General features: G+C 42.7%; 1 protein-coding gene across 1 annotated transcript in view; it reads right to left on the bottom strand.

Annotated features, from left to right (window-relative positions):
• LOC115183288 (E3 SUMO-protein ligase PIAS1-like) overlaps window positions 1-13,277 on the bottom strand; it is a 92,761-nt gene that overhangs the window by 9,724 nt on the left and 69,760 nt on the right. Inside the window, exon 2 of the mRNA XM_029744612.1 lies at window positions 4,913-5,495. Coding sequence (XP_029600472.1) covers window positions 4,913-5,495 — 583 coding nt within the window. The remainder of the gene's footprint in view (window positions 1-4,912; window positions 5,496-13,277) is intronic.

Below are 13,277 nucleotides of genomic sequence, written 5' to 3'. Positions count from 1 at the left end.
CTATAGATAAACAGAGAGAGAGAGAGAGGAGAGAGAGAGAAGAGATGAATATAACTATAGATAAACAGAGAGAGAGAGATGAATATAACTATAGATAAACAGAGAGAGAGAGAGAGAGAGAGAGATGAATATAACTATAGATAAACAGAGAGAGAGAAGAATATAAACTATAGATAAACAGAGAGAGAGAGAGAGATGAATTACTATAGAGAAACAGAGAGAGAGAGAGATGAATATAACTATAGATAAACAGAGAGAGAAGAGAGATGAATATAACTATAGATAAACAGAGAGAGAGAGAGATGAATATAACTATAGATAAACAGAGAGAGAGAGAGATGAATATAACTATAGATAAAAGAGAGAGAGAGAGATGAATATAACTATTAAGCTAAACAGATGAGAGAGATGGATTAATATAATTAGATAAACAGAGAGAGAGGAGATGAAATAAACTATAGATAAAAAGATAGAGAGAAGGATGAATTATAATATAGATAAACAGAGTAGAGAGAGAGATGAATATAACATAGATAAACAGAGAGAGAGATCGAGAATATACTATTAGATAAAAACAAGGATAGAGAGGAGATTAATTAACTATAGATAAACCAGAGAGAGAGAAGAGATGAATCTAACTATAGATAACTAGAGAGGAGAGAAGAGATGAATATAACTATAGATAAACAGAGAGAGAGAGAGAAGAGATGAAAAAAACTATAGATAAACAGAGAGAGAGAGAGATGAATATAACTATAGATAAACAGAGAGAGAGAAGAGATGAATATAACTATAGATAAACAGAGAGAGAGAGAAGAGATGAATATAACGATAGATAAACAGAGAAGAGAGATGAATATAACTATAGATAACAGAGAGAGAGAGAAGAGATGAATATAACTATAGATAAACAGAGAGAGAGAGAAGAGAGATGAATACTATAGATAAACAGAGAGAGAGAAGAGATGAATATAACTATAGATAAACAGAGAGAGAGAGAAGAGATGAATATAACTATAGATAAACAGAGAGAGAGATGAATATAACTATAGATAAACAGAGAGAGAGAGAGAGAGATGAATATAACTATAGATAAACAGAGAGAGAGAGAAGAGATGAATATAACTATAGATAAACAGAGAGAGAGAGAGATGAATATAACTATAGATAAACAGAGAGAGAGAATGAATATAACTATAGATAAACAGAGAGAGAGAGAGATTAATATAACTATAGATAAACAGAGAGAGAGAGAGATGAATATAACTATAGATAAACAGAGAGAGAGAAGAGATGAATATAACTATAGATAAACAGAGAGAGAGAGAAGAGAAGAATATAACTATAGATAAACAGAGAGAGAGAGAGAGAGAAGAATATAACTATAGATAAACAGAGAGAGAGAAAGAGATGAATATAACTATAGATAAACAGAGAGAGAGAGAGATGAATATAACTATAGATAAACAGAGAGAGAGAGAAGAGAGATGAATATAACTATAGATAAACAGAGAGAGAGAGAGAGATGAATATAACTATAGATAAACAGAGAGAGAGAAGAGATGAATATAACTATAGATAAACAGAGAGAGAGAGAGATGAATATAACTATAGATAAACAGAGAGAGAGAAGAGATGAATATAACTATAGATAAACAGAGAGAGAGAAGAGATGAATATAACTATAGATAAACAGAGAGAGAGAAGAGATGAATATAACTATAGATAAACAGAGAGAGAGAGAGAGAAAAAGAGAGTGGCTCCCCTCAGTCCCTCAGTCTGTCTGGGAAGGCAAATGAATGAATCAAGCTGCTTCATTACTGTCCTGCCATTATTATTAGGATAAAGAGGGTCATCTCCTCAGAACTACGGCTGTGGATAATTCATTACCACACCGTGCAGGGGAAGGAATCAGGTCTTCTACCTCAGGCTGTTCTCTCTGTGCCTGGGGGACACGTGTGATTGAAATGCATTATTTATTTGGATGGGTCACTGTTTTTTTATGAGGTTTGGTAAGAGTTTGTGTGGAGGGAGTGTGTGTGTGTATATGTGCCTAACATTCACATGATGGGGGATGTGTTTTGCAGGCACAGGTGTATGGCTGTAAGATTTCATCACACTATACAGCATATCAACACGAGAGAGATGGAGAGAGGAGCGAGATGGCGGGAGGACAGTGTTGTGGGCAGTGTGTTTGTACATGCAACCGGAGGCAAATTAATCACAATCCGGTATCCGACTCCATCAAAATGCTAATGGAGGAAAATGGAGACATTTCCATATATTTTCAGGGAAGTTGGTGAAGGTGGTAAGGAGAGGTGTTTTATCATACAAGGTGCAGTGGGGTGTGATGCAACGTTTGCATAACTAATAGAAATGGACATCATATCAAAATAAACAGCAGTGTTGGGATGCAACTGTACAAGCTGTGAATTATAAATAGGTTACTTAGAAAGACCGAGGATGTATAGCCTATTAGGCCTAAAAATGTCTGTATGGTCCCGTATGGCCCCGTATGGCGCCGTATGGCCCCGTATGGCCCCGTATGGCCCCGTATGGCCCCGTATGGCCCCGTATGGTCCCGTATGGCCCCGTATGGTCCCCAGTTGGTAGAGCATGATGCATTATTATATTAAAATGGAACTGACAGCGTTTTAGCAACAATGAAACCTTAAAATAATTTCATATACGCCCCCAGTAAGAATATGATGTCTGCTTCTAAATTGACTGACAAGCGAGCACATAGATATGATCATTTCAGATGTTCCCACTTTTATAGAATGTTTGACAACGATGTAGACTAAGGCATTTGTGAAAATTCGATAGAAATATATAGTTGGAAAGCAGCTGTGCATTTGAACAATTAATAGACACTGCAGTAAATAAAACCTATTGTCCAGACTACACAGACCGGAGTGCCATAGCCAATCAGTGATACAGTAGGCCTATATGCAAATAAGCCATTTGCCACACAGGCCTGCTGCCATCATTCACTATGAACTGGACTGTGTGTTTACAGGCAGTAGGACCTGCCATCATTCACTTTGAACTGGACTGTGTGTTTACAGGCAGTAGGACCTGCCATCATTCACTATGAACTGGACTGTGTGTTTACAGGCAGTAGCACCTGCCATCATTCACTTTGAACTGGACTGTGTGTTTACAGGCAGTAGGACCTGCCATCATTCACTTTGAACTGGACTGTGTGTTTACAGGCAATAGCAACAGTGTGACTTTAGATCATTAGAACGCATTCGCCAAAATACGGGAGTCTTCTTACATTTGGGAACTTTACAGTCCAATTGATCAAACAACCATGAAGTTGTGAAAAAGGTCAATAGTCAGAAGAGCTGCAGAGTTAATAAAAAATAATGCCATTACTGATTAGATGTGTCATGACGTTGGCCTCTTTGGGTACAGGAAGGACAGTTGACCCCCTCCCCTTTGTACCATCACCCAACCTACCTTCCCCCCAACCCAGGGTTGTAAAAATTCCAAGAGGAGAATCTACTACCACATGTTTCATAGAGAGACAATATAGCCATATTACCATAAAACTGTTTATATAATAGCCTCAGCGATGAGACTGGCATCATAATGGTTGTATAAAATGTATTAATAAGGATAAAGCTATTTGTAATACATTGAGATGCTATGTACTGATGTTAATGTGATAGAATTGTATTTCTGTAACCAAGTCTAACTCAGTCATAGGCACGCCCCCAGGGACACAGACAGGACCAGGCGTCATTTGACAAGCCTGTTTTATGGGCACTATAAAACACCCCCTGATTTACATTTCAACAGACCAGGCCTGCACTCCATGGCCATTAGGTTTTATCATCCAAGTACTATACTGAAAGTGAACCATACCACGTGGTTAACTTTTAGACTATCGATATCGACAGAATAAGAACAAGTCTTTGATATTAATTATTAGTCTGCAGCTAAGTAAATTATATCATCGAACGCGAAGACCAACGAAACATCCATTCTATGACGACATTAATGAATGTCGCTCTGAAAGATCCATTCTAACCGAGAGAGAGAGAGAACGCGGACAAAACTCTCCATCAGAACATAACTCTTCAAAAGGGATCCCGACGACACATGAGCGTAAATATATATTGATTGCAATTGTTCCCGAATGAGTGAGCCTTCAATTGTCAATTGTTAATATTAATGAACTCTGTGTAACTTCTCAGCTGACTGTTTATGACCCATTGTCTAACAGACTAGCCATGCTTGTTAGCCATTAGGGCACATTACTATACCAATCCTTTGTGACGATAATTACTGTTTGTATGTTTTCTGTTAATTACTTAGTGTAGTAAATAAATGATTTTAAGACAACTGATGTATGGATGATTTTAGTAAAGACTGGGTTCGTGCAGATACAACAATTTACGACGTTTGGAATGAGAATGGACGCGAGGTAAAATACACCATTGAAACCAGAAGATAATCGGCCTATATTATAATATAGGAAAGTTATATTAGGAAAATTATAACTTTGTAATCTGAATATTTTTCTTGGTGCCCCGATCTCCTAGTTAATTACAATTAAGCGATTAATCAGTTTAATCGCGTGATAATAATTACAGGGAGTTAATTGATACACCTATCTTCAGTTTAATGGTACCCAAAGACACGACAGATGCTTTTTCCATTAATTAGGCTATTTCCTCTGTAACCATATGGTCTATCTACTACAAACTCATGGACACAGATGTAAACATTTAAATACATTTTTTTTAAAGTTCAAGTATTCATTACCAAAGTTACCATAGATTATCTGTTAATTACCAAAATTACTGAAGATTCCGGTAACTTTGGTAAATTACCGGTAGTTTTGCAACACTACATATACCAATCCACAGACACCATCCACCCACAGACACCAGCCACCCACAGACACCAGCCACCCACAGACACCAGCCACCCACAGACACCAGCCACCCACAGACACCAGCCACCCACAGACACCAGCCACCCTTACCTAGACTGGTGGGCTTGATGAGCTCGTCCAGCATATCGTAGAAGGGCAGCCTCTGCAGCTTGACGTCTGGGTGCACCGGATGCAGGGTGGCCGAGGTGGGCAGGTGGTGCGCCAGTCCGCTGAGCTCGTGCTTGCCAGGCCCCAGCAATGAGATGGGCAGCAGGGCGGCCGGCGAGGGTACTCCCCCATGTCCATGGCCCTCATACGCCAACTGGCTGAGGCCGGCAGGCAGGGCGGCGGTGCACCCTCCTCCGGCTACACCTCCCGAGGCAGGGTAGTGTGGTCCGGGCAGGACCAGCTCTGAGGGAGAGCCCATCTTGGTGGGGAAGCGTCTGCAGTACAGTTCCTTGATCTTCATCTGCACGGCGGGGCTGCAGCCGGCTTTCAGGAGATGCAAGGCCATGGTTAAGAGCTCATGTTTTCGCCCGTGTTTGTTGCGGCCCGCGTAACCCAGCAGAACCTGCAGCTCTGACACACGCAGGCTCATCACCATTTGCTGTGGAGGAGAGACAGAGAGTGTTGAGTTAGGCTAAATGAAATGAGTCTACAAAACTCCTGAGGTACTCCTTGCTTAAACCAAAAAAGGTGCTGGGACTTACCTGGTCGGCGTAGTGTGAAACATGGACAACAGCGTAGGAGTAGTCTAATGATCAGTTGCCTCACACAGAAGAGCTTTAACTATCATTGCCAGTTTGTGAAGTTATACCCACAAGAAGAATCCATGAAGGGAAAGCAATGCGCCATTATTCCATCACGCAAGAAGATTTGCATTACGCCTAAAACCCAGTTACATTTAATATACTGTAGAAGCATACACAACATCAATTGAACTAAGCAGACATCTTATTCTATGCCTTCTTGCAGTTGTTTCACCTTACCCCCAACAACAGTCTTACTGCTTTTGACTGAGTAGCCAAATAGCTTCCTTTTGAATCATGATTTGAATTTTCATGGCACAGATTAGGCTAAATCCATCAAATGAATGTGTAAACTGTGTGATAGTCTAATAGACATCACCAGCTCTCTCATAAGGGTTGATGCAGGCCTAGTTTCCACTACAGATAATTACATGTGCCGAGGGTGTGATATGAATTTCAATGAAGTGTTATCAGACCAGTACGACCTGTGGACTGGAACCAGTCATGAGTGAGCTGATACCAATTCCATGCTGATTAGATGCAAATTGTTCATTATCTGTAATAATGAAATGCCCATGCATATTAATACTGTATGTTCTCCATGCTATGGGTGGACATTCGAGCAACTAACATCTTATTTGCTCTAGGGCTGGGAATCGCCAGGGACCTCACGATACAGGTGCCGATACGACAGTGTTCATTTCATCAAAAAAAATATTGACTAAAATATAAAACAGACCCAGAAAAAAACTATAAAATGAGACGAGAAAATGATCTCTGACAAAAATCAGACTAGTAAGTGGACTGGACAAGAGTTTCTGGAAAGATTGAGCGCTTTTCAGTGATAAGCACAATTAATATTAGCAGCACAGATGTGCAGCGCATTCACAGTGGAAAGGACACGTCCCACCCGGCACACAGCCTACATCAGCTGGTGAGCTGCAGGGGAGCAGGCGATGTGTGTGGGCAGACAGGCAGACAGGCTCAGCTTATAGTGTACACATCACACAGGCCACTCTCTTGCTTTACCGCCAGCCTTCTAGTTAGCTACCCTTTGGCATGTTAAGAAACACAAGCTGCTTTACAAAATTAAAAAACAGTAGCAGCATTGAGTTTAATAGTAAAACAACAGTCTGGCTGTTTTTCTCTCCCTTGAGTAATCTATAGAAAAGTAGGCCGTCTTTGAATTTGTAGTCACGCTCAACCCCTCCCTCTTTTCCCACTGTATTTCATATACAGGTTTTATAGACAATGTCACCAAGTCTCCCTCTTTTCCCACTGTATTTCATATACAGGTTTTATAGACAATGTCGCCAAGTCTCCCTCTTTTCCTCTGCGAAAACAGATTGATTCTAGACCTTAGGCTACTGTTCAACAGACATGACCCATAATACTGGCGCGACGTTGGCGGGCCACATGTTATATTCATAAAGCATATCATGGGCCATTCTAAAGCTAGGCTACATGCGGACCGGACTGTTGACCATTTGTTTAGGCTACACCTTGTTCAGTCATGTTACCTCATTAACTAGCTATAGCTAACAACCTGGGGAATGCAATGTTCTGGAACATTCACAAATATGCTATGTAGAACACAAACATGCCTCTCTGACATGTTGAATAAGGAATAACGCCGGCTCTATTCATGGCATTTCTATCTGCTACGTTCCAGAACGTGACCCTGGTACCATTACCAGTAGCCTACTGAACGTGACCCTGGTACCATTACCAGTAGCCTACTGAACGTGACCCTGGTACCATTACCAGTAGCCTACTGAACGTGACCCTGGTACCATTACCAGTAGCCTACTGGACGTGACCCTGGTACCATTACCAGTAGCCTACTGAACGTGACCCTAGTACCATTACCAGTAGCCTACTGGACGTGACCCTGGTACCATTACCAGTAGCCTACTGAACGTGACCCTGGTACCATTACCAGTAGCCTACTGGACGTGACCCTGGTACCATTACCAGTAGCCTGCTGAACGTGACCCTGGTACCATTACCAGTAGCCTGCTGAACGTGGCCCTGGTACCATTACCAGTAGCCTACTGGACGTGACCCTGGTACCATTACCAGTAGCCTACTGAACGTGACCCTGGTACCATTACCAGTAGCCTGCTGAACGTGACCCTGGTACCATTACCAGTAGCCTGCTGAACGTGACCCTGGTACCATTACCAGTAGCCTACTGAACGTGACCCTGGTACCATTACCAGTAGCCTGCTGGATGTGACCCTGGTACCATTACCAGTAGCCTGCTGAACGTGACCCTGGTACCATTACCAGTAGCCTGCTGAACGTGACCCTGGTACCATTACCAGTAGCCTACTGAACGTGACCCTGGTACCATTACCAGTAGCCTACTGAACGTGACCCTGGTACCATTACCAGTAGCCTAAATGCAAACATTTGGTGGCACAAAACATTTTGGTATCATACGTTTTTCAAATTCGTTAAGATATTGAACAACTTGTAATTCGTAACGTATCATAGGAAATGGATGGACATCCTCAAATGAATACATACCACAGGAAACGTAACATACTAATATGTATGTTTCCACACATAGAAAGCAGTGATGTATGGTTAATGAGGCAATACAAATGTGATGACTAACATGTAACCAAACTGAAAGGGCATTTAGTTGACTGAAATGGATCACTGTTTTTGTTATTTTTACGATAACTAGACTAAATCCTTCAAATGACAAAAATGTGACTTGATGATATTTTAGTAAAATGACAAACACTAAATCTAAAAAAAAGAGCCAAAATGAACACTGCAATTTTCATGACTCTGTATGTATTGCGATTCAATGTTACAAACATATTTCTCACCAAATGTCTGCTTCCATGATCAGTCATGGAAATAAATGTGCTGAAAACAAATTGGCTCCCGATTAAAAAAAGAATATGGACAACAAGTTATAAAGTAAAATTCTGGAGTTCTGATGATTTTCACTCCCATCACTAATTCGCTCTCCTTCAAGGCTTCGCCTCGATGACCATAGACATGGCCTAGATTCTAAATATTTATCTAGCCTATAGATTACAGATGTAGACTAGATCAGTCCACTGATGATCTCCCTATAATGTGACCCCACTATAACGTGACTAGGCTTGGGCGGTATAACGTATATAACGTATACCGGGGTATTTGGAAAAAGCCACGGGATGGTTTTTCAATACCGTTGAAACTATACATTTTAATATTTGTAGCAACTTTATAAGTAAATACCTGCAGTCAACTTGTGCAATACATTGGGAGATATTAGGAGACATTTCATCACATAATTATGAAGCTTATGATAGTTCCCTGTCACGTGGTGTTTGTTAACAAGCACACAACAGAGACCGGAGGCTAGTGAGCCTTTCACTGTTGTGCTGCACGGGCCAGATGATCTAAATACTGATTGGAATTTACAACTATATGTTTTCCATCTAGATTTCTTATAACTTAGATGTTAACTTTCTAAAATGTGATAAATGTTCTGCAGTTGTGCATTTGATTTGCTAATTTAGTAGCTAGTGAGCTATCTAGCTAAGTGGTAGCTTCTTCCAAAAAATCAAGTATTCGCTTGATAACAGCAGAGTATCCCCTCCTGGATCACGAGCCTTGCTAACATTCCTTTTGCGCAGCAAACTAAGTAGCATTTGGGAGTTACTTGTATAGTTTAGGTCAACTGTACAAAATGTTTGCAATGCGTTCGCTAGCATTTAGTTAGCATCCTCTATGAGGATTCCTTAGTAGTTGTTAGCATTTAGTTAGCATCCTATGAGGATTCCTTAGTAGTTGTTAGCATTTAGTTAGCATCCTCTATGAGGATTCCTTAGTAGTTGTTAGCATTTAGTTAGCATCCTATGAGGATTCCTTAGCAGTTGTTAGCATTTAGTTAGCATCCTATGAGGATTCCTTAGTAGTTGTTTGCATTTTGGTAAATAAATAAATACCTGCAGTCAACTTGTGCACAAGGTCAGGGTTTCCCAAACTCGGTCCTGTCCCCCCCAGGACTAGGTCAACCTCTGTAGTGTTAGGGCAAAAACCAAACCATGCACGCAGGTGGTCCCCAGGACTAGGTCAACCTCTGTAGTGTTAGGGCAAAAACCAAACCATGCACGCAGGTGGTCCCCAGGACTAGGTCAACCTCTGTAGTGTTAGGGCAAAAACCAAAACATGCACGCAGGTGGTCCCCAGGACTAGGTCATATATAAGCAGATTGTGTTCATCATTTCGTTGTAAGAAGTTTTCATTATGAAGCTTAACGGTACTGGGTTTCCCAAAACAGCGGGTTAAGACAGTCACATGCGTTTGTTTACAAAGAAGAACAACAAGCAAAGCTTTTGAGGTGAGTCACTCCTGCGGCACAACTTAAGTGTGTTTCTGAAAGAGTAAGGTAGCAGGATAACGCTGGGTGTATCAGGGCTGTTTCAGACCACACCGGGGGTGTGTGTGTGTGTGTGGGGGGGGGGGGGGGGGGAATGAGAGGTGACAGGTCCACTGAGCAGCAGCTGTGTGCTTTCTTATGGAAACCAGCCCTTAGAAGCTCTAATGTAATAGGTTACATAATAATCACATATATGGGTAAACTAGCAGAAATGATGGAGCACATAAGTCAATGTGACACGCACACGCAGCACACACCCCTTGTATAACGAACGCCCTGGGCGTGGAATATTGGAGACGTGGATAGCCACCTTCATATCATTTATCTTAATGACAGGGGAGAGATAAAACCAGTGATTAAAACACAGAGCACTAAAACCTCCCCTGAGCTGCTACCCCCCACACACACACTTCCAGTAGTCAACCACATACACTAGGCTGAAGAGTGTGTGTGAGAGAGAGTGGGAAAGATAGAGTGCTATGTTTCTCATGCTAATAAAGCCCATTGAATTGAGAGCAAGAGAGAGAGTGAATGCGTATATCTGTCTTTCTGAAATCTCTCATAACCCAGCTACCACTAACACTAGCCCTAGAAACCCTATCTAACTGTAGTTTAGCATAGCCCAGCTACCACTGACACTAGCCCTAGAAACCCTAACTGTTGCATAGCCCAGCTACCACTGACACTAGCCCTAGAAACCCTAACTGTAGCATAGCCCAGCTACCACCAACACTAGCCCTAGAAACCCTAACTGTATCTTAGCATAGCCCAGCTACCACTGACACTAGCCCTAGAAACCCTATCCAACTGTAGCTTAGCATAGCCCAGCTACCACTGACACTAGCCCTAGAAACCCTAACTGTATCATAGCCCAGCTACCACAAACACTAGCCCTAGAAACCCTATCCAACTGTAGCTTAGCATAGCCCAGCTACCACCAACACTTGCCCTAGAAACCCTAACTGTAGCTTAGCATAGCCCCGCTACCACTGACACTAGCCCTAGAAACCCTATCCAACTGTAGCTTAGCATAGCCCAGCTACCACCAACACTTGCCCTAGAAACCCTAACTGTAGCTTAGCATAGGCCAGCTACCACCAACACTTGCCCTAGAAACCCTAACTGTAGCTTAGCATAGGCCAGCTACCACTGACACTAGCCCTAGAAACCCTATCCAACTGTAGCTTAGCATAGCCCAGCTACCACCAACACTTGCCCTAGAAACCCTAACTGTAGCTTAGCATAGCCCCGCTACCACTGACACTAGCCCTAGAAACCCTATCCAACTGTAGCTTAGCATAGCCCAGCTACCACCAACACTTGCCCTAGAAACCCTAACTGTAGCTTAGCATAGGCCAGCTACCACCAACACTTGCCCTAGAAACCCTAACTGTAGCTTAGCATAGGCCAGCTACCACTGACACTAGCCCTAGAAACCCTATCTAACTGTAGCTTAGCATAGCCCCGCTACCACAAACACTAGCCCCTAGAAACCCTATCTAACTGTATCTTAGCATAGCCCCGCTACCACTGACACTAGCCCTAGAAACCCTATCCAACCTTAGCTTAGCATAGCCCCGCTACCACTGACACTAGCCCTAGAAACCCTAACTGTAGCATAGCCCAGCTACCACTGACACTAGCCCTAGAAACCCTATCCAACTCTAGCTTAGCATAGCCCAGCTACCACTGACACTAGCCCTAGAAACCCTATCCAACTCTAGCTTAGCATAGCCCAGCTACCACCAACACTAGCCCTAGAAACCCTAACTGTAGCTTAGCATAGCCCAGCTACCACCAACACTAGCCCTAGAAACCCTAACTGTATCTTAGCATAGCCCAGCTACCACTGACACTAGCCCTAGAAACCCTATCCAACTGTAGCTTAGCATAGCCCAGCTACCACCAACACTTGCCCTAGAAACCCTAACTGTAGCTTAGCATAGCCCCGCTACCACTGACACTAGCCCTAGAAACCCTATCCAACTGTAGCTTAGCATAGCCCAGCTACCACCAACACTTGCCCTAGAAACCCTAACTGTAGCTTAGCATAGGCCAGCTACCACTGACACTAGCCCTAGAAACCCTATCTAACTGTATCTTAGCATAGCCCCGCTACCACTGACACTAGCCCTAGAAACCCTATCCAACCTTAGCTTAGCATAGCCCCGCTACCACTGACACTAGCCCTAGAAACCCTAACTGTAGCATAGCCCAGCTACCACTGACACTAGCCCTAGAAACCCTATCCAACTCTAGCTTAGCATAGCCCAGCTACCACTGACACTAGCCCTAGAAACCCTATCCAACTCTAGCTTAGCATAGCCCAGCTACCACCAACACTAGCCCTAGAAACCCTAACTGTAGCTTAGCATAGCCCAGCTACCACCAACACTAGCCCTAGAAACCCTAACTGTATCTTAGCATAGCCCAGCTACCACTGACACTAGCCCTAGAAACCCTATCCAACTCTAGCTTAGCATAGCCCAGCTACCACCAACACTAGCCCTAGAAACCCTAACTGTATCTTAGCATAGCCCAGCTACCACTGACACTAGCCCTAGAAACCCTATCCAACTCTAGCTTAGCATAGCACACACACAACTGTACACATATTTCCCCGCTTTACCACAGTGCGGATGTGTAACATTCCTCCACTGGCCTGAAGAAAAGTGAGGGAAAACAAATAGAAGAGACAAAAACACTGGAGCCAGAGGAGGAGGAGAGACAGACAGATGGACAAAGCACTCTCTCTCTTTTCCTTCCATCACATTTTATAGGAGGCCCGGTCTGACTCATCATACAAGGCCCAATCATCATATTTACAGTTACAGTAATTATCAGGACACTGTTTTGAAAGGCCGTCTGGCGTGGTTTTAGCCAACAGACCAAAACATCTGATGTCACACAGTCCTTTAGCCCATGCTGTGAGAGAGGAGTGATGGGTCCAGACTCCAGGCATGTGCATCACCCTAGCATCATGAGGATTTAGGCTATACAGTTATTAGCAAGGCCTATAGCAGTGTTTCCAAAGCTCAATCCTCAGGAACCCAAGGAGTGCACATTTTGGTTTGTGCCCTAACACTACACAGCTGATTCAAATGATCAAAGCTTGATGATTAGCTAATTATATCAATCAGCTGTGTAGTGTTAGGGCAAAAACCAAAAAGTGCCCCCCTTGGGGTCCCCAGGACCGAGTTTGGGAAACGCTGGCCTTATTGAGTAAGTTACAGTTCACTCTGTCCTCTAT

The sequence above is a fragment of the Salmo trutta genome, unplaced genomic scaffold (genome assembly GCF_901001165.1).
Source record: "Salmo trutta unplaced genomic scaffold, fSalTru1.1, whole genome shotgun sequence".
Lineage (NCBI taxonomy): Eukaryota > Metazoa > Chordata > Actinopteri > Salmoniformes > Salmonidae > Salmo > Salmo trutta.
The sequence above is the reverse complement of the archived record's forward strand: the minus strand, read 5'-3'. Positions and strand labels throughout refer to the sequence as shown.